Below are 27689 nucleotides of genomic sequence, written 5' to 3'. Positions count from 1 at the left end.
ATACCTTTTCTCTCACAGAATCCAAGAAACATAGTTCATATACTATTTCTCTTTGAGAGTCCAAGAAACATATAAATATTTAACAGAGTCAAAGAAACATATACTATTTCTCTCACAGAGTCAAAGAGACATTCTATTTCATTCACAGAGTTCTTGCACAGTAAAAGAGTATTTTCAGAATTGACATTAACTCTTTCATCCCTAGGTAACTTGAGTAGACTCTATCATATATTCATCTAGAAGAGTCCATTATGGTCTACAGTGGTGAAAGGGTTAATGAATAATACAAACTACATAACCATGTAAGGTATATGTCAATGTACATGTTGTCAGCCTCTCCTTACCAACTTTGACCATAATGAATTTACATCATTCACAGTCGTAAAGAGGCAGCAGATTAGAAAGAATATTCGGTGGTTTCGTTAATAACTATTTTGAATTGTAATAAAGTTATTTTGTGCTTCAATATATTGCTCTATTTAACATGACACACACTGCAGTTCTTCTACTTTAAATAACTATTTAACATATGAAAACATTTGCGGATAAGAACATTATCTATAAACTTTGACACTGTAAGTCCTTATAGCCCAACAATATGTATCTTTAGGGATATACCTAAAAGAAAAGTATGGCCGGTAAGGGCCCACTTGTATAAAACATCTCAAAGTTAAGGAAAATTTCAAGCAATGCATTGTCTATGGGAAATCTTAGACTTGAGGAAATCTCAAGTGTTGTGATGTTTTATACCAGTGGCCCAAGGTCTCTTTATATATATATTTTTCAATCATATCTGACATTGGTTTTTTTACCATAATGATAACAGTTGCTTAAAAACAAATAACTTTTTAATATCAATTATGGCAAATGTTGGAAAAGATATATCAATTTGATGATAAAAACATGAACACTACATGTATATAATCATGAATACTGTTATCCTTCCAGAAACCAATAAAAAGGTAAGGATCAGCATCTAGGGCGAGGAATTCCAGGATAGGAAACCCTGAAGAACATTATTTTTGGCCTAGTGCTTAAACGTGACAATAGTCAGTCTTGATAATGGTAAATATGAAAGAACAAATATGCCCTAATTGACTTTTTATTAACAGGTATTGCACAACTGCACACCAGACAGAACTGGCCTTGAAAGTATAATACATTTACATGTGAAAACATGGTAGAGGTCGATCATGGGATTTAATGGTAATGTGAAATTAATTATTTAAAATACAATGAAATATGTACGCAAGTATTATTTTACTGTATAAAATGAAGTAGTTATGGCTATTTATATGGAAAGTTGACCAGGCTTTCAATACTTGGCCAAGAATAATGATAATAGCTAACAGATCAATGTATCCTGAAAGTACTAGATCAAGTATGATGAGTTATATGCCATCATTTGATTACACTTTTTTGGTGTTTTTTTTTTAAGAAATCATCTTCCCGATATTTGTAGAATAATTAACATTTTGAATCTAAATACACCGAATAACTATTTTTTAACTGCATTGCCTTAATAGATTTATGAAACCAATTTGACTTCCATGTGTTATTTAACTAATGGACATTTATACAATTTCTTACAGACAGCAGGATCATGGAACGAATCTAGACTGAAGTCTAACTTACGTCCAGCAAAATTAGCTTAACGAGAAGTAAGTTTTCATAATATGGTTTTGGAGAAAATACGAAAATTGTTTTAAATTTTAGAAAGTTCTTAAATGTCTTGTATTTCCCTTGTTCAAATGATAACTTTACAAAGTGGCACAGCACATGCGCAAACCTCGTAAACATCCGATACTGCGATATCTTAGAAAAAAAAAAGAGTATATTTCTTTAGCAACTGAAATTTGGACTAAGGTCTGAAACTGTTTGAGAATCCAAATCCTTAGCCCTCAACATTTTCAATCTATCTTAGATAAATTTTATTTAATTAAATATATAACTGGTCCACATTTAAAGAAATAAATAATTGTTTGTATAGAGTAAGTATACTAGAACAATAACAGATCTCTCTCTAACATCGATTCACTTCCCATGGAACTCTCCAACTGTTTCTGTTGTATCATCCCGATCTGAACTTTCACCTCAAGACAAATCATCCTCTCTTCATGAATTTGGGAACACATTTTCGAATTTTGCTTCTGAAATGAGAAGACAGGCATGAATCAATATCGAGGAAAATAAATACAAGTACTCCCTGATAGTGCTCTGATGTTTTGTCATAATTTGAAGGATACATTTTACATACAATTGTACATTCTTCAGTTCTATTTCTACCTTTTTAATGGAAAATTTTCATTTTATTACATAAAAACTGATCGTCTCATTCTGTGCAAATGAAATACCAGTCAATTTTAAATGATAGTAATTACATGAAGGTTTATCAAAACCTTACATCAGACTCCTTGGTTGTTTTTAGATAAAGACAGTTGCCTGGGCTGTAACTAGAGTATAGATATTATGTAAGCATTTGGAAAATAGGTTTGTAAACCAACGTCTTAAATGTACGAATTGATATGGTGGGGAGTGTAAGGGGTGAGCAGTGTCCCCGTTTTCAGGCATCCTTGAAACTCCAGGGTTTACGATCACTTTCACTCTCTGCACTCCTGGAACATGTCATGACAAGATTGAAAGCTCAGTGTGTGCCACCTTGTGGATGAGAACAGAAAAGAAGTTTGATCCTTTGACGTACATCAAAAGAATCTCTCTCTCGGCCACGTAACAGTAAAATTGACTAGCTTTGAAGTTGTGTGTCGCTCCACTGTATCTTCCAAGAACAGCCTAGCCTAGCGACTGGTCAGGTGTTTTTTACCCGAGACCAATCACATAGCTAGTCACTTGCCTTCAGTTTTGCTATGACTTATTCCAGGCGTACAGCGAGTGAAAGTGAGCATTACCCCTAGCGTATCAAGGATAGCTTTTTGGAGGATCAGGAGGCCACCACAGGCCGTATGGGGATCAGGAGGCAGGCCACCACAGGCCATTGGGGGATCAGGAGGCCACAACAGGCCATTGGTGGATCAAGAGGCCACCACAGGTCATTGGAGGAACAGGAGGCCCCCACAGGCCATTGGGGGATCATGTTGCAGATCTTAGTTATCCACATTTTAATGTTTTGATTGCAAAAGATCATTCCCTGCAATTGAACTATTTTTAATATAATTGAAGTTTTCTTTTAGTTCAAGAATGTCATTCAACATGTCATTAAAAATATTGACTGCTGTGATCGATACTCGTCCTTTTTATAATTAAACATGTATGAGGATGTCATGAAGCTCTGACTTACCTCACATACATTTTTGTCAAGATAAAATGGCTGAGGACGTCATGTAGGTTGTAACACCTTAATATCCTCGTTTTCAGAGTGGAGGTAATTTAGATATCCATCAGTCAGGACAAATAACCTCTAGGTCCACATTTCAATAAGTCTTAACAACTTACCTCAAGCTCATCGTTGTCTAATCGGAGTTAATTTAGAATTGCCATCCATCACAACTACATAATTAAAGCTCCTCAATTTCTGGATGGAGTGGATTTGAATGTCCATTAGTCCTAGCAACTTACCTAAAGCTTTTTGTTTTCTGAGTGGAGTTCATTAGTCTAACAAATGTCCCAAAGCTCCTCATTTTTTGAGTGGAGTTGATAATTAATGTCAGTTAGTCTAAACAACTTACCTCGAGCTCCTCGTTTTCTGTGAGGAGTTGATTGAGGATTTCCTGAAGATCTTCCTCGTCCTCACTCTCGTAGCTACTGTCGGAGCTGGAGGACATGTCCTCGAGGTCTGAGTCATGTCTCAGGTACTGTAGTTCAGTGATCTCCTGGTCAAGGCGCTCAATCTCATCCCGCTCTGTCTCAATCTTTTTTCTCAGTTCACTCTCTGATAGATAAATTAACAAAATTTTATATTATCTGCTAAAATTTCGGAACATCAGGTAGATAAATATGAAGTGAGGTAACAAACAATTTCTACATTTTAATTTTCCATCACAAGATATATTGATATCTTGAATGAGAATTAGCTAAAGTCATGTCTTAAGAATATTAGAAATTGTGACCAGTCTTTCAATAATACTATATATATGTGAGTATATATTTTACATTGCCTATACGTTCTATCTGTAATTATTTAAATTTATGATTCAGAGGATGCTATTTCAATATTGATAGAAATTTTCTATGAATTCAGCATTCGTGGAAGATTTCAATTTATGAATGGATCTCCTCATGAATGAAGTGAAATAGTTGAATCACGAATTCCTTTCCTAATGCACATCTATATACAATGTATTCCATCTCTTCGTATTGCAGAGTTATCTGCACTTGATAGCAGGTATTGATTGTTACGTCATTTGTTTGTGTGAGTAACGTCATCTTTTTTTGAGAAAAAGACGTAATTTTCTCACATAAACTAATGACGTAACAATCAATAGCTGCTCACAAGAGAAGATAACTCTGCAATATGCAAAGACGGAATATGGTTAAGGAGAAGCTGTCCTTATAAGGATCATTAACAGATGAATGACAGACAGGGTGACTCCTATGCACCCCNCAAAAAACCCATTTGTGTGCTTGGGTATAATAGTGTATACAGACCTATGGCCACCAGTTCCTCCTCCTCCAGTCTCAGGGCGTTCTCCTGGTCCTGTAGCATCAGAATCTCCTCATCTTCTGTAACAGAAGCAGAATAAAAGCGTGAAAAAGCAGAACTTTGGACGAAATTTGTAAACAGATATCACTTTTCGTACATGTTATAATTTCAGAAAAAAAATCCTGTTTCTTTGAGAGAAACATAGAAAATAGAATTTGAATTATATTTTCTTGCCTTTTCAAGGGACTATAAACACAAGGACAAAATTATTCATTACACAAATTGTTAAAACAAAGCTCAGACAAGCCAAATTGAAAGACAGAAAATAAAACCAAACATCCTGTATATTAAACTACAAACCTTCACTCATAACTTCATCCTCCAGGAGGATTACCTCCCTTGGCTGTTCAAATTCTGCGACATCTTCTTTACATCTGTTCATGATTTCCTCCTCTAGAGCTGCAGCCTCTCTCTCAATCTCTTCCTGAGTCTTCGTCACCACAGCTGGTTCATCTGTCTTCGTCAGCTCACCTGTAACCTCCTCACCTGTCTTCGTTATCACACCTGTTGTTTCTTCACCTGCTGTGTCTGCACTTTCATTTTCTTTCAAAGTTGGAGTTATCACGCCTTCATCCTTGATTTCTGTGATGGAGATTTTTATCAAATGATGACATAGTCATGTATCTGAATACACATGTTGGTACTGTGGGCATACGTCCTAAGGAGTATAATACTAAAATACACATGTTGGTGCTGTGGGCATACGTCCTAAGGAATATAATACTAAAATACACATGTTGGTGCTGTGGGCATACGTACTAAGGAGAATAATATTAAAATACACATGTTGGTACTGTGGGCATACGTTACTTCTTATTAAAGCCGTCACAATATAATATTTACATTCTGTGTTCTTTGACCCATTCACGAAAATGACATTCTTTTTTGTATAACACAGATGACCTCATCACTGCGTATTGATACACTTTAATGATGTAGCACAGGGCGTAATTGGTACACGTCCGCTGTGAAACAGCCCTCGATGTAGTTTTGGTATGCTAATATGATTAATATTAAACATGATTTGCTTTGTAAAGACAAGAAATAGTAACAAAAAGTACAATTTTAAAGTAGGAAAATGAGGGTTCGAGTAGATTTTCTCAGAAAGTTAAAACAGAGAGCATTTTTTTTCAAATGCAGTACATACATTTTTTTTCTTTCTGAAAGACTTTTGGACTGGAATAATTTGTGTGCTAATTTGGCGTTAAAATCTGCTTAATTGCCAAAAGTGTGTTTTTATCCCAGAAAAACTGAGGCAATGTATTTATGGGACTCTCACCTGCGTTATCATCAGCATCCGAGTCTGTGTCCTTTTCGCCTTCATCACCTGGATCTATTTTATTTTGATCTTTCACAACAGTGACAGTGACATCCTGATCTTTGAGCTCTGCATCTTTGACCTTTTCAACTTCGACATCCAAAGATGCCATTTCCTCGTCACTAGAATCTCCGGCTCCGCCTTCTTGTTCCAGAATATCTTCCACTTGTTTTTCAAAAGAATCCTCACTATCAGACTTTTCAGTTTGGACAGGAACTGAAGGAAGATTGTCTCCCTTTACATCACTCTCCTGTGTTATAGTGACGACTGTGTCTGTGATCAATCAAAAAATAAAAGCAAATTCTGATTAATAAGAAACAACTCCAACTAAAATTGTAAGCCAAAGGCTAACTAATACCCCCGCTCCTATACAACAAGAAACAACTACAACAACCCAGGTGGAGTATAGAATGGTCTGGGGTGGATGTTGCAGTATCTGTGCTGTAGCATTCAAGTGAGGTGGCACTATAAATGATGCCGTTGGAAGTACGGTCTCACTATAAACAGAACACAATACATCTCCAGCACACACGCAGGTATACACACATAGGGAGATATTAGCCAGGCGGCATAGAACTATTAGTTAGCGCCTGATAAGGCAGCTCCTGTGAATTCCTCGAAATTGTATTGATTTATGTATATATTACTTGTATTGATTGTATAAATTGTATATCTATGTACTGTAAAGCGCTTTAGAGTGGCTTATTCTAGTTAAAACGGTACTATATCAAATGTTGTATATATCATCATTTATTAACAAAGATCAAACAAAAGCATTGTACAGCAGAAATTATGTCAAATTACCAATACAGTATCAATAGCAAAATGACACATAACACTATCTTATAGTTATATCCATTGAATCTTAAACTCCAAAACAAAGATAAATTAGGGATAACTGGCTTATTACCTGGTATGGGTTTAGCATCAGTAAAATATACTGTTTTATCTTATACTTTAAGATTTTCTCTTTGACATATCAATAAATACATCTGTATTATTGTTTCGAGACCATGTTTAAAGTTTTGACACTAGTTAGTTGCCTTTGACCCTGACAGTGGAACCATCACCTACTTGATATTGGAGTTAAAACTCGGGCAAAAATCATCTTACCACGAAAAGTTGAAGTGCTATAAGGAGTTGAATTAAATTTTACCTGTTTGTGGTACCTCAGTAACATTCACAGGCGTTACACTTCCGTCACCTTCCTCCTCCTCCTCCTCATCATCAGGTATTGTAGCTGGGTCCTCAGGGGGTCCACTCTCCTCTATATTAGCAGCCACTTCACTCACAACAGCGGGTCCCTCTTTTTCATGAATTGCCTCACTTACATCGACATCTTTCTCTGCTGTAGGAGGGGCAGGACATTTCTGAATTTCTCCTTCTGGCAAATGAGCCATTTCATTGGCTGTCTCTGTAGATGGAGGATTTTCATTGGCTTTGTCACCATTTGGTGGAAGTGGAGCCTGCTTCTTTATAGGAGCCTCCCTCAGTTCTAGTCGTAAAACCATGTCATCATTTTCGGCATGTGACCTCCGGAGTTCTTCCTTCTCTCGACGCCTCTTCTCAGAATCAGCAGCTTTCTTGGCAAACTTTATCTAACGAAACACAAAGACCAATTATTTACATAATCAAATTCTGTACTTATGTAAGTGGATTTAAGTTTTAGCGTTTTATTTAATTTTAACAGATTAGCACACTAACAATATGTGAAAAAGAAAACAGATAATTCAATTACTACAGATACTTCAACTACTACAGATACTTCAATTACTTCAACTACTACAGATACTTCAATTACTACAACTTCAATTACTACAACTTTAATTACTACAGATACTTCAACTACTACAGATACTTCAACTACTACAGATACTTTAATTACTACAGATACTTCAACTACTACAGATACTTCAATTACTACAGATACTTCAACTACTACAGATACTTCAATTACTACAGATACTTCAATTACTGCAGATACTTCAATTACTACAGATACTTCAACTACTACAGATACTTCAATTACTACAGATACTTCAACTACTACAGATACTTCAATTACTACAGTCATATTTTATTGCAAGATTTAAAGTGTGGAAAAATACTAAAATTAGGATACCGTTAAAATATGTCGCCCACTCCTGGCCCAAATATCATGAAACAATATAAGTATAGAATTGTCTGAAGTTTTGTAATTAGCCAATCACAAATAACATAACGAAAAATGACATCATACATGATTGGCTAAGCAAAAATATCAGTCTAAGATTATTTCCTGATCTCGAGGCCTGGAGTATAGATTCTGATCACAAACTAGACTGAGGATTACCACAAATTCTCATGAATCATAATAGGTCACCTGAGTGTATCAAACAGGTGATGTACATGTATAAGAGAATATGATGACTTCAGGGCAAAACAAAAACGTACCAATTATTTGAAGCTTAAGCATTTAGGTAACTTGGACAGCTGTGGAATAAAGAAATCTAATCTCCAGTATATTGTCTGAAAAGTGTAAAACAAGGCTCAAATTTGAGAAGTAACAATTAAAGTCACACTATACAGTCGGTCAATAGTTGTCCAACCTGTTTCTGTTCCTACTTACTTTTCTCTTTAGCTCCGTGACAACACGCTGAACCTCCCAGAGTTGTTCCTCTTTGTCTGCGTCCTTGACCCCGCTGACCTCTTGGTGAAGGGCGTTAAGGAGTGACTCCTGTTTGGCCAACTCCTCCTCCAGACCAGCAGGGTTGTCGGGGAGCTCCAGTGACCATTTTGACGTTGTTGGACGCAGGGGAGGTTTATACCTGGTCAGGGGAGATAATTCATCTCATTTTTATGACATTGAGAGGATAATGACTTGTCTTTGTTGGACACAGCCGAGGTTTATGTCTAGTCAGGGGAGATAATTCATCTCATTTTTATGACATTGAGAGGATAATGACTTGTCTTTGTTGGACACAGCCGAGGTTTATGCCTGGTCAGTGGTTATAATTCATCTATTTTTTTATGACATTTAGAGGATAATGACTTGACTTTGTTGGACACAGCGGAGGTTTATACCTGGTCAGGGGAGACAATTCATCTCATATTTATATAACATTAAGGGGTAAAGGCTAGACTTTGTTGGACGCACCGTAGATATATATCTAGACAGGGGAGATAACTCATCTCATATCTATAAAATTGAGGGGTAAAGACTTGTAGAATACCTAGTCACTGAGAATATACTGTAAAAGTGGAATTTCTCATAGTGTGGAAATGTTCTCATTTTTCCTTTTGAACAAATTAAAGTATGAAAATATCTACATGCAAATATTTATTTATAGATTTATAGATTAATCAAATGTTGCCTTTACCAAAATTTCCAAAACGTGATTAGTTTAAAGAATCACAACACAAACAAGATTTTGGTAGTCCATTTTGTACATGTATAAGCGATAAGTAAACTTGAGCAAGGGGAGGTAATTATACAAAATTCAAGGAGGTAGGACTGTTCTAAAAACATTTGTACAGGACTCTTAAAGGGAGGGTCGATCAAGCATATAAATGGAAAATTCACACAATCCTTTTACAATTAACAAATAAACCAAAAGTACTAAACACATCAACAGAATCTTCCATTGTTAATCTTGGTTCAATGAAAAAGAAGAAATTAACCTTTAAGGTGAGGAAGTTTTTTTCTTATGAGAAGACTAAAAACTGTGATTGTATGTACCTCTTGAGCTGTATATCCTTGAAGAGCTGTTTGGCCAGAGAGAAGAGGACGTTGAGGACACGATGACTGATCTGCATGGTGGGACTGAGTACAATGGACACGTTCTGTAGCGTCATCTTGTTTTCCTTTTGCTGCAAAACCAACACCAACATTTACTGACAGGAGAACAGTGTGTCTGACACCCCATTGTTTGAGGGTTGTTTGTGATTATGTAACTTGTATGTATTTCTGTATTTCTGTATGTATGTATGTATGTATGTATGTATGTATGTATGTATGTATTAAGTATGTATGCATTTCTGTATGTATGTATGTATGTATGTATGTATGTATTAAGTATGTATATATTTCTGTATGTATGTATGTATTAAGTATGTATGTATGCATGATGAATGAACGAAAGTATGAACTATATAAATAATAATGAATGAAATCCCTCTTGTAAGAGAACAAATATTTGTAAGGTTTACTGAACCCAGAGCCCCAACTCTGGTAGTAACCCTTTCCCTAAAAACTGGAAAATAAAAATGTGTCTTCTTCAAATCTACTGCAAGATATTTATTTTTATTTTTAAGACTTTGCAAGTAAATTTGATTATGAATTCAGTTATCTTATTGATTATAAATAATTATAAATTTTAATTATAAATATAATTTGAACTGCTTTTAAAGATTAAAACTTACACTTGATGTTTCCTGCACAATATATAGGCGTACAAAAATCGATTTCAGGTAAATTTTATGATTTACACTTCATCTGGAGCCTACCTGCAAGACTTATCTCCCTTATTTTTTTTTTTTAATTTAGGATTCCTGTCCAACTGCCCTGTATATTTTCGTACAGACAGTAACATCCCCTTAATTTCATTTATAATATAATGGTAGCAGTTTGGCCAGGGCATTTGGAAATTCCGTTGACCAGTAATTTTAGTCGGTTTGAACAAATGTAAAATAACAATTTGAAGTCAAGGTTTCCAATCCCAGCCTAGCGCCACTGAATTCTTACACTCAGAACACTGGTGTTGATTGTTTTCTTTTACCCTTTTTTTCCCCATAAAGGTCCAGCAATGTATGGTTTTGTTTTCAGAAATGATTTATCAGTATAAAATATACACTCTTAGCATGAGTATAACTTTACCAGAAACAGGGTGCAGAGTCCAGGTTGGCAAAAAAAAATAAAAAAAATCCTGGGCTCCTGCACGGAGGGAACAAAGCTACAGTGTATAGTCATATATGTTTCAGAGAGGACCTGAAATAGGAAAATATTGCCAGGGAACCTTGATCCAGCGTGTGAGAATAACATGTTTAAGTTCCCCATCATGTGATCAATGTAATCTATTCATATTGTTTTATAGATTAAGTGTAACTTACTCGCTCAATGACATGCATCATGTGGACTATGACCCAGGACAGCAGGAGCCTATTACACGTTGGGAGGTCGGACACCAGCTTGCTGAACTGTTCCAGGCGACGGCGCTCATTCTTTATAACTGAAACACACAAACAATCCATCGTGTTATCACCATCATCATTTACACTCTATGACACAATATCCAGTACAGATGTACATGAGCGTATTTTGTAAACAATTTCACAAGCGCAACTTCTGAATACCGGGTAATTTTTGCCCGGTCAAATTTTTCTTCCTTCAACAGTAAAACCTGTTTTCGCCCAATGTTAAATTTGCTATTCACATTTAATTCCTATGTTTATTATGTTGTTTACAAGTGTTTGCTGTAATGATAATTTGGCCCTGACCACGAAGGGCAAAAAAGGCGAAAAATTAAACTGCAGCGAATATTTCCTGGTATACAGTATATGCAAGCACTATGAATGGGATTTTCTATCTAATCCTTTATGTGGTTATCAGAAGATATATACGCATGTATATGTTATGTTGTCCTGATGAAGCCCACACCATTTAAGGAAAATAGTTGACATAATGAAGCTCCTGTCTATCACGTATCTGGGTTGTTTCGCCGAAAATCCTGTTTGCACCAAAAGTCTTAATCCAGCTCACCCAAGGTTGTTCCATCTTTACATGAATATATATTTTTAAATCATAAATATCATTTGAACTGTTAGTTTATATCAAAATATAGTTTATATGTTTCATGCAAAATATATACTAGTAGGTGTATGCAACATTGTATGTGCAGATCTGGTCAACAACATACAAATCTAACAATTCAAGTCTTATGACAAAAAAAGCTAAGGGAAACGTATTTAAACATCAAATGAGAAAGTAATAGCTATACAAAACTAAATACCACTAAATAGTTTTTCCTTAAAAAAATGCTTTTCGGCAAAACAACCTAGTACGAAACAACCAAGGGCAAACATGATTTAGGGTAAAATGACTTGACCCCGTCTGTCACAGTGTAACAGGGTGGGATAAGCCCTATGCCTGCCTCTGTATCTTTGTATTAGATGACTTTTTGCAGATATACCAATGAAAATTAGAAATTGTTTGTAGGACGTTTATGCCCCTTTGGACCTGTGGTTTGCCTATAGATAGCAACAGTGACATTGGTGTTGACCTTAGGACCCTTAAATACAAGCTCATCCAAGGTTTTCACATACTCGACTTTTGCTTAATTTTTTATGAAAATCTGTTAAAAATAAATTTTGTAGGGACATGACATTGAAAAGCAAAGTGGCAAGATGCAACATAACCAAACAGGATGGGACAGATATGGCCAACAATATATGCCGACCCGCCATTAAATGGTGGGAGCTTCATCATATTTAATGACCAATTACCAGTGAAATTCAGTTATGTTATCGAGATACTGACCTGAAGCTTCCTCGAACTTCGGCATCAGACTGGTGGTGAGAACTGGCTCTGGGAGTTCACGCAGAAAAGTCTTCAATAAGCTGGCTACAATGTTTGGTTCGTGTTCCTCGAGGTAGACAGGATTCTGTCTGTTATAGCTGTCCTTCAGCATCTGTACCTTAGACTTCACCCCTGATATCCTGTAGATACCCTCACACAGGAGGCCTGCAACAGGAAATATCAAATATATCAGGTACAATATACCTTATACCTCACCCCCGATATCCTGTAGAAACCCTCACACAGGAGGCCTGCAACAGGGAAATGTCAAATATATCAGGTAAAATATACCTTAGACTTCACCCCCTGATATCCTGTAGATACCCTCACACAGGAGGCCTGCAACAGAAAATATCGAATATATCAGGTACAATATACCTTAGACTTCACCCCTGATATCCTGTAGATACCCTCACACAGGAGGCCTGCAACGGGGAAATGTCAAATATATCAGGTACAATATACCTTAGACATCACCCCTAATATCCTGTAGATACCCTCACACAGGAGGCCTGCAATGGGGAAATGTCAAATATATCAGGTTCAATAAACTTAAGACTTCCTCCCTGATATCCTGTAGATACCCTCACACAGGAGGCCTGCAACGGGGAAATACCAAATTTAGCCATGTAAAAATGAGCCGCGTTTAACAAACTTTATAACCGTAATGTTGTCATGAATAGCGCACATCTGGTTGTGACCATCATCAACATAAGGAGTAATGATGTTTGAAAGCAGGTCGTACATACATCTAATAGTTTTGTTGATGATCTATTTAACAAAATACACTTACTTGTTGTTACTCAATATGCTGTAATAAAGCGTATTAAATGGGCTATTTAACACTTCATACGCCGAGTGTCCAGTCTCTGAGCTAAGATACTGCAAAAATTTAGTTTCTTCACATGTCTAGATCGTGAAATCATATTTTTTTTTAAATAACACACTATACGGTACCTAGTGACTGGAGATCAACTCAAGTCAGTTCCACAAGAGTTATAGGGATTCTAGATGATCACTGTATATCCTGGGTTTAAACCAGTAATTTATACTGTAACACTGTCTCAAGCTTATTACCGTGCTCCTCTATGTAGTCAACACAGTCCCTGAACAGTGCCGGCAACTCTATACCGTCATGGCTACGATTCCTCTCCACGGCAACCGCCAACGGCACACCAAATATGGGCTTCTCCACTTCCACTGTAAAAGACACAATGGTACAATATAATGAATAAATCACAGTTTGGTAAATACATGTAAAATATATTGGAAAAAAAATCGCCCACAAATGTTCGTCCTTCAGCGATTAAATCCATTTTCATCCAATATCAAATTTGCCCTTCACATTTGATAGCTATGTTTATTACATAGTTAACAAATGTTACAAATTCAATTTGGGCCCCGCAAATAATATCTTTGGAATTCAAATCAATTTCTTTTGCTTTAATATACAATTTAAACATAAATTGAATAGCATTGCGTTATTCTCCTGTATGCAATCTCCTACCAGAAGCCTTGGCATAGCAGGGAAACAGGTATATATATATATTTTCGAAAAGATTCATCAGATTGGAAACATGTAATATTTAAGTTTTACTTTATACACAATGTATATATTAAACGTGTCGCAACGTTTTAAGACCGACTGGTCCCATTTTCAAACTATGCTGAGTGAGCGACTTGTATTGTTTACCAGGTACCTGTACAACAAAGTAACAAATTTGTATATTACATATAATGTATGTCACTCAACCCAGCAGGTTTTACTTGTCGATAGAGTATAAACACACTGTCTCAAAATAGGTTATATGTATATGTATACATGGGCACCTATAAATAAACTAAGTCATCTTGTATTTTAATTTAAATAGCAAATGAATTGTGAATCTAAATGTGAACTGAATTTCGGTTTTAATTTCTGTTTTACCAAAAAAACTCCCACATCAGGTAGATTATCTTCAGAGCATTTTGATAATACATCATTGTCTCATTCATCTGTCTATGTATCAAATATTTACGATTTTATTTTGTATCAAAAGAAAAAATCAATGTTACTGGCAGCTTCGTGTGTTGGTTCCTCGTGTACATGTAAATGTTTGGACTTCTTTTTTGTCTTCAGCTTCAGTTTTTTTCCTTCTTTGTCTTCCTTCTTTTTTTCTTTGTCTCTTTCATCCTTTTTGGGTTCCTTTTCTTTCTTTTCATCCTGAAATATTTGCTGCAGTTTAAATTTTGCCTTTTTGCCCTCCGTAATGAGAGCAAATTTATCATTAGAGCGAACATTTAAAAAGAACATAACAAACAAAGAAATTAAATGCAAAGGGCGAATATATAATATTGGGTAAAATGGATTTTACCATCAAAGAGCAAAAATTTGACCAGGCGAAAATTTCCTGGTATACCGATCAAACCTTTGATCAGTTGATGAACAGGTAATGGGTTGGAGGGAAAAACAGTTTGATTTCCCTTATCAGACACCATATCACTGGAGAAAAATAAACTTTCATTCAGTATTTATGTGAGATACAAATAAAGAGAATTATAAGTCAGGAACTGAGCAAGCCGTGTCATTAATATCAAAATATTATGACTTCCTGAATTGAAATTCCTTATCCCACATCACAGTAGATTCTACATGCTTTGTGTTGTACGTCCTATTAAAGGATATGGTCATATGGAATTTGTCTTTAACTCATTCACCCCTGAAATTTCATAATGAACTATTCCAACCTTTGAATTGGAAGGGTTCAAATGTGTCTTCAGGGGTGAATAAGTTAAGGAGGATCCAGGTGTTGGTGGTGGAGGACTTAGCACTCTGCCTTTCCTCCATCACCAAAGTCTCACACATGGAGGCACATTCTTTAACATGACCATTGCTGTTAATAGAATGTAAAACACAAACAAACTAACTGTTTGACATGTTTCTGTTAATTCAGAATGTAAACCGACAAAACAAGTCAAAAATAAAATATTTGAACTGATCATGATCGCACGAAAGCTTGAGACAAGTACGTTCTGGAGTTGTCCACTGTATGTGTCATCATTGTCTGACCCTACTGATGCCAGTTATATTCCGTCTTTGCGTATTGCAGAGTTGTCTTCTCTTGTGAGCGGATGTTGATTGTTGCGTCATTGGTTTGTGTGAGAAAATTGCGTCGTTTTCTCAAAATTTGAGGACATTACTCTCACAAACCAGTGATGTAACAGTCAGTGCCTGCTCACAGGAGAGGACAACTCTGCAATACGCAAAGACGGAATAGATAGCCGAAACTGAGAGTGACAGTATATAGTTGTTTAGTCTTCCTTTTTTTCAAATTTCTATATCGTACCTTTTCTTTCTTCTTTGCAGAAAATCTGAATGCTTTACTTTTCTTCATTTTAGATGGACTTCTGAAAGAAAAAAAACAGAAAAAATCATGTATGGCAAAGTTGAAAACAAAAATTGCACAACTTAGCATATGTAAATACATAAATACATGGGCAACACAAATAATCATCACCAAAACAGATATATATATTGATAAACATCTCACACTCTTACACTAATATATTCATTGAGTAGTAGTGGGGGGCTTATAATTAATTATAAATGAACATTGACCAGTTTGCCATAACCCATTCTGATTATTGATTACAAATTACATAATCAATATAATCTGTTAATTAGAGAAATATGTCAAATGTATACAATGTTAAGTATGTGTCAAATGAATGTAATATATGCATTAACTCATTCACCCCTGAAATTCCAAAATGAACTAGTCCAACTCTAGAATTGGAAGAGTTCAAATGTGTCTTCAGGGGTGAATAAGTTAAAAGTAATTATTTTGCTGATTTTTGCTAAATGATTGATGTAAATGCTGAGAAAAAAATAAAACTGTGTACAAGTTGGCCATGGTTGTAAGAAAACCAGACCTAATGTATAGTAAACCCTGTCTATTGATGTTACAGTAGTGTTGGCACTTTATTTAGGTATTTCATCCCATAAAATTATAAACTGATTATATACAATTGATCATTGATTGGTTGATTACTTCTAATTACAAATCATTTATTGATTATAACTGTCAATCAATTGCCAATCACTTTATTAGACAGACCCATTCTCAATTTCAATTTGTGAAGAGATGTTGGCAAAATAATGGAAGGAAATATGATTCCCTTTTCAATCACATTTCTGGGGGTTTTCTTCATGGTATTTTATCAATTGGGTAAACTTTGTTAGATATATTAAAAGTGATAACATCTTTAAATAATGAATAAAATTTCATATTAGCACAATATCTAAGTACATTGTATTTTCAAGTTTAATTCTTTTGTGATAAGTTTTCCAAACAATTTTAAAACAGGATCTATTTCCACAACACCCTGAAATTTTTTCATGAAATGACACTGAAATAAAATATACACATGAATTATTATCAAAATAAAATGTATTTATACCTGTGTGTAAAATAGTCAGCCATGTTTGATATTTTTTGTCCTTTGATTTTAAGTTGTTTTAACAGATATTTTTTTAATCCAGAGAGCAGATCTACACATAAACAGGAAGTAGATATTGCTGACAAGTATATATGTATACAAATGTAGGTAGAGAGATATTACTGTCTGGTACAGGAAATGATGCATGACAGATATATAAACAAGTATTATACATACTGATTAGGCTCGGGTATTGCAAGCAATTTTCATATTGTAACGTATCACATTATATTAAACTCCTAGAAATTTAGTACATTTACAATGGTTTCATTTATACACGGGTAAGACCACGAATAGTGAGCTTCAGGTCAGCAATGAAAGTTGGAAAATTATTTTATATATTTTTTGTAATATATCAAACTAAGCATGCTGCATTTACATTAGTCTGCTTCAATCTTAATGTTACTTCTACTATTTCATAACTTTGTTTAAACCCCAAAACAATTAATTGAAAAAAAATGCAATATATTGTCATTTCAAAATCATATTGCAATATATACATATTGCCAGACAAATATTGCAATATATTGGTACTGCGATATTATTGCCGATCCCTTATACTGATGTATATACAGTAACTGATGTTTTGATCAATTTCTATTAACCCTTTCACTACTGTAGACCATAATGGACTCATCCAGATAAATGCATGGTAGAGTCTACTAAAGTTACATAGGGGTGAAAGGGTTAAACTTCTTTGAATATCAATTATTTACAAGGTTTGTGTTTACATAGTCTCTATATTGTTTGAGGCATAGAATTTCAAAAGGACTCCACATCTTGCCTGTATTTCCATATAAATTATGCAAAAAGACCCTGTTTAATTTGAGAATGAAAATGACACTAATTGTGATGCCTGCAGTGCTAAAACTAGTTAATATTAATAAAATATGAAGTTAATACATATTCAATATTACATCTAATTAAAGGAAGTTTTATTAAAATTATTATTATATTTGCCAGAGTTGTAATAATTTCAGTTGCAGAAACATTTTTTGTCACTATCAGGGCAGGGCAGCGCTGTTAAGTGAAATCAAAATTAAAAATTAAAAAAAATGGAATGTCACTTTTCACAATCATTTGATGTCATCTAACATTACATTTGTGCACTAAATATCAATACAAAAGCATTGAATCTTTTTTTTAATGAAGCTATTCCATATTAGAGGAAAGTGTGTATGTGTGTGTGTGGGGGGGGGGGGGGGGGGGGGGGGGTCTTTACTGGGGGGGGGGGGGGGGGGGGGGGGAGGGGGAGGGGAGGATGGATCTATACTGGATGGTCTGGGGAGGGAGGGGTAGCGGGTGGACACTATATATACACAGTCAGTGAGTATTGCTATAGCAATAGATGGAGCTATCCTTGTAAGATGTGGACTGTATTGACTACCTAACAACATCTCAGATTTAATCATTTAATGTGACATAATCTAATCCTGTTTCCACATATCTGAATCTGTATCTGATAAACAACCCAAAAAGGAAATTGAAAAGTGTGTACAAGTACAAATGTATAAAGTATCGAGATCATTAGCCATTAACATATGTGTAGATAATATTGACAGCACTAGTAACAGCCCAGCATGTATCACAGCACTAGTGTTAAGACACATATTGTACCAATGTAGTGCTTTATTTACACATGTGTACATAAAACTCAATTTACAAATGCACAGAAAAAATGGAAAGAAAATAAATTAATATACATGTATACTCACTGTTTATTTGAACAACATACCAACAGAGTAGGCCAGGTTGGGTGACATAGTTAATTTATATAATACACGAAGTAAAAAAAACTGGTGGTACACACAGTGGATCTGATCAAAAATTCTAAGATTTGTTAGCTTCACCAGAAATTAGCCAAAAAAAGTAAAAACAGTTGTTTTGAAATTCTTTCAATTTTACAAATAATTCTTTTACTGTCAACAGATGATCACTTTTTCCATGTAAGTTTATCGACAATTTTATAATATTTAAAAAAGAATTTGAAGTAAAACACTTGTGTCACACTTTTAAATAAGATAACCAGACTTGCTATGACTGGTCCCAGATGTGTGACGGCCGACAGCTGGTGTACTATATGTACGATACACACAAACAAGGACTTCCTGTCGTGTATCAACATCAATATCTTACACTCTGTAGTAACAGTGAAGTTCATTTTGTAAATCTATAAGTTTTAAAATCAAAAATCCTTCTCCTTCCCTCTGTCTATCGATCTTTTACTGTATCTCGATGCTTTCTCCCCTCTCTTTCTCTGTCCATCTTTCCACCTGTTTGTCTCTATATCTAACTAAAATCTATATTTTATGAACAGCACAATTTCTTTTAATTGAATTTCCCCCCTCTGGTCTCTATATAAAACTAGAACCTGTATTTTTCAACAGTGCATTTTCTTTCATTTGAATCCCCCCCCCCCCTCTCTCTCTTCCTTTCCATCTTTCCATCTGTCTGTCTCTATATCTAACTATAATCTGTACTTTATGAACAGTGCATTTTTATTTTAATTCCTTCTATACAATCACTCGTATGTGTACGTATAAACAGTCTGAATATCTTCCTTACTTTATATCCTCCGATACTATAGATGATTCATCCGAGTCTTCTTCATCAAACATTACATAGCGACCTTGACCTTTCTTGCTCTCCCGTTTCTTCCCCAAGAGGAGATCTGTTCGACGACTCTTCTTCTCATGGTCGTCATCGCCTGGAATAAAAAAAAAACTTTTATTATTGGGCATGAAAAATATAAATGATTTAATGTATCTGTACCATATATGCATCTTGGAATATGTTTGAATGGAATTGTGTTGCGTACCATCAGAAATGTTTTAAAAAGATGAAACCTAATTGTTATGTTCATGTTCAAAACAAATCAAAATCTATTTTGTCTTCCTCATCAGTTTTGATTTCTATTCATAATATTTGTCACCCTGGTAGAATACTAGGTGCTACTTACAGACTCGGCTAGGGAGAATTTCTCTTTAGCTCGTTTGGTAGAGCATAAGACTATATATACAGTTGTAGCTAGTAAGCTAGAGGTCCCGAGTCCGACTCCTGGTGGAGGCATTCATTTTGTTTTTACAGGGATCCTTAAGGAAGTAAAGGGAAGGTTACTCTATATAAGAAAACCACAGAGTAGAGGTACAGGGATCCTTAAGGAAGTAAACGGGAGGTTACTGTATATAGGAAAACCACAGAGTAGAGGGACAGGGATCCTTAAGGAAGTAAAGGGAAGGTTACTCTATATAAGAAAACCACAGAGTAGAGGTACAGGGATCCTTAAGGAAGTAAACAGGAGGTTACTGTATATAGGAAAACCACAGAGTAGTGGGACAGGGATCCTTAAGGAAGTAAACGGGAAGGTTACTGTATATATAAACCACAGTGTAGTAGGACAGGGATCCTTAAGGAAGTAAACAGGAGGTTACTCTATATATAAACCACAGTGTAGTGGGACAGGGATCCTTAAGGAAGTAAATTAAAGGGGAGGTTACTATGTACAGGAAAACCACAGTGTAGTGGGACAGGGATCCTTAAAACTGTATATATCATATGTACATTGTATTATATCTGTACTTGGTCAACCATACTCGGCTCTACACCCTGTACAATATTACACCTGGTTTATTGTGTACAAACAAAGCCGTCTGGTTTATTGTTGATTGAGAGATTAGCCATATTGAAATGCTGGTCCTCTGTCAGATCTGTGATTATATCAAGTTACCAGGATATGATAATATGTCCTAAAGTTCATTTTAATTGGCTATATTTTCAGGAGTTATGAGTGGTTGTTGTCAGTATAATAAAACGGTTGAAGTTATAATGGGATTTAACATGGGATATCCGGTTTCACTAGACCAGGTTTAGTTCCTTACGCAAATCGCAACAAGAAGGTCACCATCAGTAAATAATAGTCTACAGGTTTAGTTTGAGTTGATGTTGTGGCAGATTTTAATTGTACATAGGATTACGGTCGCCTTCTAGCTTTGCGCTACAGGGGATTTCCCTTTAGATAGATAGAGCATGCACATCCAACTTGGAAGTATGGAACTGTCTCCGGTTTGATTCCCAGGGGAAAGTTTCGAGAAATTGTTGTTTTGGTTACAGCATGGATCCTTGCAGAAGACCAAAATCAGGAGTTTAGTCCTCAAACAAAACATTGCCTACAAGTAGTTTCAATCAGGATTGCTTCCTGTCCTTCAAATCAAACTGAATTACGGAAAGTGCATCAGCTGATATACCATGATCTCATATTCTATGTGCTTGCTTGATTAATGCTTCATGACAAAGGACATGAAATACAGAGAAGATATCCAGCAACACTAGAACTAGAGACTATTTACTGTCCATGCAAGGCCATGGCACTGCCATCAGGGTATAGCTAGCCCAAGTTTCATTTGGCCCTGACACAAGAGTTAGACATTTCAACAGATAAATCCCATGCCAGACATCTTTCTGTCAAAATGTGTTAGTCTGGTGTTGGAGCCAAATGAAGCTCGGGCTAACATAAGGGGTATAAGGGTGGTATTTTTTCAAGATACTAGCCCCGTGACGAGTAGACAGTAATAATCCACTAGCCGAAACATAAATCTGCTAGCCCGACAATTACTATAAGGATCAAGCTGACAATCTAACCATTAATAATCCACTAGCCGAAACATAAATCTGCTAGCCCGACAATTACAATAACAGGCTGACAATCTTAACATTAATAATCCACTAGCCGAAACATAAATCTGCTAGCCCGACAATTACAATAACAGGCTGACAATCTAAACATTAATAATCCACTAGCCAAAACATAAATCTGCTAGCCCGACAATTACAATAAGGATCAAGCTGACAATCTAAACATATCATATTAACAAATGGTGATGTTGTCCTTTAAAAAGTCAACTACATTTTATAATATTACTCAACACACCATATTCCCTTGAAAACTATTAAATTTTGTATGAAAAAAATAAAATGTTATCTGCACCTGAACTATTGATGTTGTTACTAGTGTCTACTAGCACTGTTAGGCCTAACACACAGAAAAACCACAGGACATTTTGCATCATCAATCCACATAGATTTTCACTTCCCTGGTCATTTAGTGCTCTGATCAGAAGAGCAGTCTCTATCAATTGGTACCAATACAGAAAGATGTAGAAAAAATATCATTTAGAGGTTTCTAAAAGAACTGCAATCTGTTGCCACATAAATTATAAATGTATATATATGGTAATCAGGCAGAAACTAATCAATTTTCTATTTATTTTATTTTAACCCTTTCACCCCTATGTAACTTTAGTAGACTCTACCATGCATTGATGTCACCACCGTGGCTTAATTTTTAATGGCAACATTTGTATGAGACCCTTTTTTTGGCAACTGGATAAAATAATAAGTCTGATTGCTGCAGTGTGTTTAGGAAAATGGCCCATTATTTAAAAGAAATATTATATTTTATTCAGATTATATACGTGTGGTGTATAAACACAATTTCACTAAACTCAATCTTAATGCCTGTATCATCCACGCCTCATCAAATCACCAAGTGACTGACTTTTGTTATCACCATCATTGTCTAAAGAACTCGTTCACATTCACTAGCACAGATACTGAATATAGGACGAAAGATATATGTTTATCATCTAGAAACACAAAAATTGTGTATTATAGTTTTTTTTTAAATATCTAGTCTTTTGAATGACTCCTTTACACATACATATGCTATATCACAAGTTTAGTTTTGATCACCAACATTAAATTTACATACCCGACCAGCATACAAAAAAATCCCTGCGTACCTGTAATACTGTCTACCTCACCTGAACATTACACAGGTGTGTAGCGTACCTGGAAGTCGGGCAGACACACATACTAGTCTATTACTGTAAACAGCCAATAAACAGCCCCTATCAGGATACAGACGTCGGACAGGCCTGGTGGGCTTAACGTCAAACATAACTCTCATAAACATTAAATTTACAACAAACTACACACAATAAAATCTTAAATGATTAGAAAAAGATCATACAGAGGAAAATGCTGATAAAATTATTTGACAACTCAGAAACAGAAGGGTTCTTAACATTTGATTTATACCTTGTGAGGCTACAGGTAAATAAAAAATAATGCTACCTTTGTCCTCGGTCAGGATTTTGAAAGCTTGAACCTGTCAGCTTAATTTTAGATTTACAATTTTTTTTTTGAAGTTTCATCAACAAAATTGACAAACATTTCTTGTAATTATTTTTTTTAACTTACCGATAGATAATAATTAATATCTGTTTACAGTTTAAATATAATTTTAATGTTCAAATTAAAATACTTTTGAAAATATATACAAGATGAAAGATTTACATGAAGCAAACCAGCACTGAATGGCTTGCCCAGTCAATGTGTGTGTAAAATCCTATATTGAGACACAATATCCCAACGTAAACATGGTGTAATGTAGCGTAACGCATCAGCAAATTACTATATAACAATAGAAGGCACTGTAATAGGTTTATCTGATTACAAATAGGAACGGCAAAGACACAACCAAAATAACTTACTGCTTGTTTTTGTATTGTTTTACGGCTGATTGACAATTCAGGGCAAACAAAAGTTATATATATATAATATATCTAAAGAATATCCTTGAAGAGATGAAAGCGCTGAAGACGTGTTGTTATGATGTTTAATTTTCTTTTTATATTATTTCTCCATCCATAACCCTTTCATCACTGGAGACCATAATGGACTCATCCAGATCAATACATGGTAGAGTCTACTAAAGTTACATAGGGGTGAAAGGGTTAAGGATCAATTTACCGCTGTAATTATATATATATAAACAGGGTATGTTAGCCTTCGGTTACAAGCTGACCCAGCTATAGGGGATATACAGGATTACAGCAGCATATTTCAAAAGGGATGATTACTGGTTTCTGTTCCTGTATTTTATGTTGTAGTATTGTTTCATTATAAGTAAGTGTTTGTTTTTGCTATATGTTGTATGTAAGTACTCATATTTCTTTCCTGAGAAAGGGGAAGATTGGCATGAAACTTTTGTATTCAAGACAAATTTTGTACAATATTTAGCTTTCGGTCACAGCTGACCGAGGGGATATACAGGATTACAGCAGCATATTTCAAAAGCGATGATTACTGGTTTCTGTTTATGTATTTTATGCTTAAGTGTTATTTCATAGTGACTGGTTATCTTTCTGATACCTTTTGATGTGTAATTGTGTTCATGTTTCTGTCCTGAAAATAGAGACAGATTGCCATGAACATTTTCTAATCAAGGTGAATTTTGTTCTTCGGTAACAGCTGATTGACCAAGGGGATAAATGTGATTACAGCAGCATATTTCAAAACTGATTACCGCTTTTTTGTCTATGTTTTTTATGCTGAAGTATTATTTCATAGCGACTGCTTATCTTTGTTATACATGTTATGATATATTGTAAGTGTTCAAGTATCTGTCTTGAAAAGCTGTTATCAATTCTTTGCCATATATAGGGTATCTCCTGTACATACATTTTTTGTACGTGTAAGGCCATTCAAAAATGACTACACTTCACATTAGTTTTGGGACTCATCATATTTTTACAGAAAATTCTGGTTATCACCAAAAAGCAGAGAGGGGTCTGTGATAGAAATTTTCATTTTGTATGGCTTGAAAGATAGCCAGTAGAATCAGGACTCATGCTTAAAATTACTAAAGATCATGAAAATGTTAAAAGAATATCAGTGTACATTTCCATCTAGCAGAACATTCATGTTGGGCTGGTTTTCATTAAATTATCCTCATGCCTTCTGCGCATAGTATTACTTTAATTAAGCAGTCATGCTTTAATAAGATCATCCCTCCCATCTATATATATACATGCAAGATGTTACAGCGGTCATTATGTTTAATTAGATGCCTCTGTTAAGAGTCAAACCTGGGACCTCTGGTTTACTAGTCTTTATGCTCTACCGAATAAGGTAAAGAGGAATAATTAATTCTCTTTAGTCGAGTCTGTAGGAAGCGGCTAGTATATTTAACAGGGTGACATACATTTCATCATAATATATGCTTAATATCAGACAAAGAAATCTTACATGGTGTAAAACGCGAGATTTGTGACAATATATATATATATTATATAGGTTTCATGTGAATTCAAAACTAACCTTGGAAACTCTTGTCAGCATCTGTGTTATCGTAATTCATGGTGGTGACAGGTGATCAGCTTCAGCCAATGAAATGTTACAACCTTCAGACAACAGCCTTGTTAACAGATCCTCGTGAATCACAGCATTTCTGACACTTCACAACCCTCTAGTCTCACAACCTTTGTAGATCCATCTAGAAGTACTATTAAAAGAAACAAGTATATTAATATAGTTATTATATCAGCAGTGATCCAGATGAAGAGGTCTGTAGAAATAGAGACATTTCAGAACCAACATTTAAGAAAAAAAAAAAAATCGAGATTTTTCACATTTACCGGGCCAGATTCCAACATGCACATGTTCCACATTTTAGATATCTCGTCCCTTCTTTCTGGTGCTTATCTCTCGTTGACTCACTTTATGTGATAGTGCATCTTGCGCAAGAATAGGTCCTCTACATCAGCGTTCCTTGTCCGCGATGTTCTCAGCTTAATTGCTGCCTTCGGCTGTCTTTAGCCGAAGGGACTATTGGTTTTTTTTTATATAATAGCTATATTTTCAATTATAGTATAGTATATCACTTCTATCTTCTTGTAATATAACGTTTATGTACATGTAACTGTTCTGTTTCACTGTGTCTTGATAAAGGAGCAGATCGCTTCGAAAATTTGACAACCCACACTGTTGAATTACTTCTTTGCCCCATACAGTGTATATATATATATACTACTCACATTTTGCTAAGGATCACTTTTATTTTTGGGCATATATGTGAAAATAAATATTTTATTTGGTTTATACTGAGATTATTTTTGAAAAAGTGATTGCTCTTTTAATTCATCAACATGCAAAAAATCCAAAAGTCATAAGTACAGTCGGAAAATGAGTCACGGGAAAATGGTTACCCTTAAAATTGGTAACAATGAGGTATATTCACTAAAAATGAAGACAGTTCCTAACTGTCTAGGTGGCTACCCAGGTACCAGAAGCATTTAGGAGGCCATTTCGAAAAGCTGTTACAGTCTGGAACCTGTGACGCTGTGCCTGTATGAGCAAAGATTGGTCTAAAATGGCACAGCTTTGTAGCCCTAGTACGACCTCCAGTATGACGTCTGGAGGGATTGCCTTTAGTTTGGAACCGATTCCACATTCCTGCCACCACACTTTGAGACACCCCAAGGGCTGCTGCAACCTGACATTGAGACATGCTAGCTTGCAGCATTCAGATGCCCCTATTCATTTCACCGTCATTTAACCGTTGTCTGGTACGTCTTTATTGTCATATTAAAACACATGCAAAGAATATTCATCAAATTGATTTCCTTAACAATTTGAACAATGCCTTACTTAGCCTATATAGCTAGCTTAGCTTTTGAAAGGTTGTTCATGTGGAAAAGCGTGCACACACTTTTATGGTTGACTGAACACACCCACATAGGACAATTTGGAAGTCTAACTTATTCGCCCAAAACAGTACGAAAGAAAAATATGATATCCTTTCTAACATTATGATTTTTTTCTTCAAAATATAGGTGATCCTTAGCAATGTGAGTAGTATAAATAGATCTTTTCAACTTTATGATTATGGTAAGTACATGTAAGTAGCTTATTGTGAATTGCTATAAAAGTGAATCATGTACATATTTTTGATATTTAACAGGAGAAAGAGAAATGCCATACTTCGGCTACGAACCCAGAACCCTTGGGCCTCTAGACGGACGCTCTAGTGACCCAGTCCAATTCCACTACATTCCCCCTGTGGATATCACCTTGACACTAGCAATCACATACCCAGTGCATGAAACAAGGGTAGGACACTCACTTGAGCTACCTGGTCTCTACCGATCGATCCAATCCAGTTCCGCTACAGATATTTTGGTCTATCCAACCCCAAGTCTAATGGTTCTGTTTAATTGATTTCAGTTTCTTGAATATGTACAAAATGTTCGTAGATGTATATTTTCGGACCAGACGCTGTAATTCTGAAGCACTTCATTGAAGCTGAGAAGCAGGCTGGTCCTGTATTGTCAACTAATTATCATTTTTACTTAGTACAATGTTACGTACATACGATTTGTTGAATGAACTCCAGGGGATTGGAGGGGACCTGGCAACGCCCACAACTTTCACAAGCATGTTGGCAGTTGTGATTTGGGGCGACATAGTCACTTCTAAGTTTCATATTTTACATTTTAAACTGTAGAATCATGCATTGTAAATAATAACAACGTCTAAACGGTATTATATTACTATTGCAATTATGGAAATAGGGTATTAATGACATTTTGCCGAATCGGAAAAATCATGAACCCAGACTTTCCACCAAATCTGTGCTGTATTTTGATCTCTAAGTACAGCATGGACAAGGTTGCGCGCATGCAAACTTTGGAACTGCCCTGTTTGACTCAATATCACTGCACTTTGTAGATAAACAGTGTGTACACATTATCCAATAACCTTAAAAAAAAGATTAACTTACCCAACTCACGTTCCCGATTTTTTTCCTTCTGTGACCGGATATTATTGTCAGTAAACTAAAT

The 27689-nt window shown here is 35.3% G+C and overlaps 1 protein-coding gene across 1 annotated transcript; it reads right to left on the bottom strand.

Moving 5' to 3' along the window:
* Window positions 1-503: 503 nt before the first annotated feature.
* LOC110453839 (ralA-binding protein 1-like) lies at window positions 504-27689 on the bottom strand. Its single transcript, XM_021503010.1, has 16 exons — window positions 27629-27689; window positions 25168-25351; window positions 19573-19714; window positions 15855-15915; window positions 14584-14731; window positions 13606-13728; window positions 12490-12693; window positions 11064-11182; window positions 9694-9824; window positions 8584-8782; window positions 7132-7573; window positions 5937-6248; window positions 4958-5239; window positions 4603-4677; window positions 3684-3886; window positions 504-2150 (listed from the first exon to the last, which is right to left on the bottom strand). Exons 2-16 carry the CDS (start codon window positions 25205-25207, stop codon window positions 2001-2003), a joined length of 2631 nt encoding a protein of 876 aa, XP_021358685.1. The 5' UTR covers window positions 25208-25351; window positions 27629-27689; the 3' UTR covers window positions 504-2000.

This window comes from Mizuhopecten yessoensis, unplaced genomic scaffold (assembly GCF_002113885.1).
Source record: "Mizuhopecten yessoensis strain PY_sf001 unplaced genomic scaffold, ASM211388v2 scaffold7521, whole genome shotgun sequence".
Taxonomy (NCBI): Eukaryota; Metazoa; Mollusca; class Bivalvia; order Pectinida; family Pectinidae; genus Mizuhopecten; species Mizuhopecten yessoensis.
The sequence above is the reverse complement of the archived record's forward strand: the minus strand, read 5'-3'. Positions and strand labels throughout refer to the sequence as shown.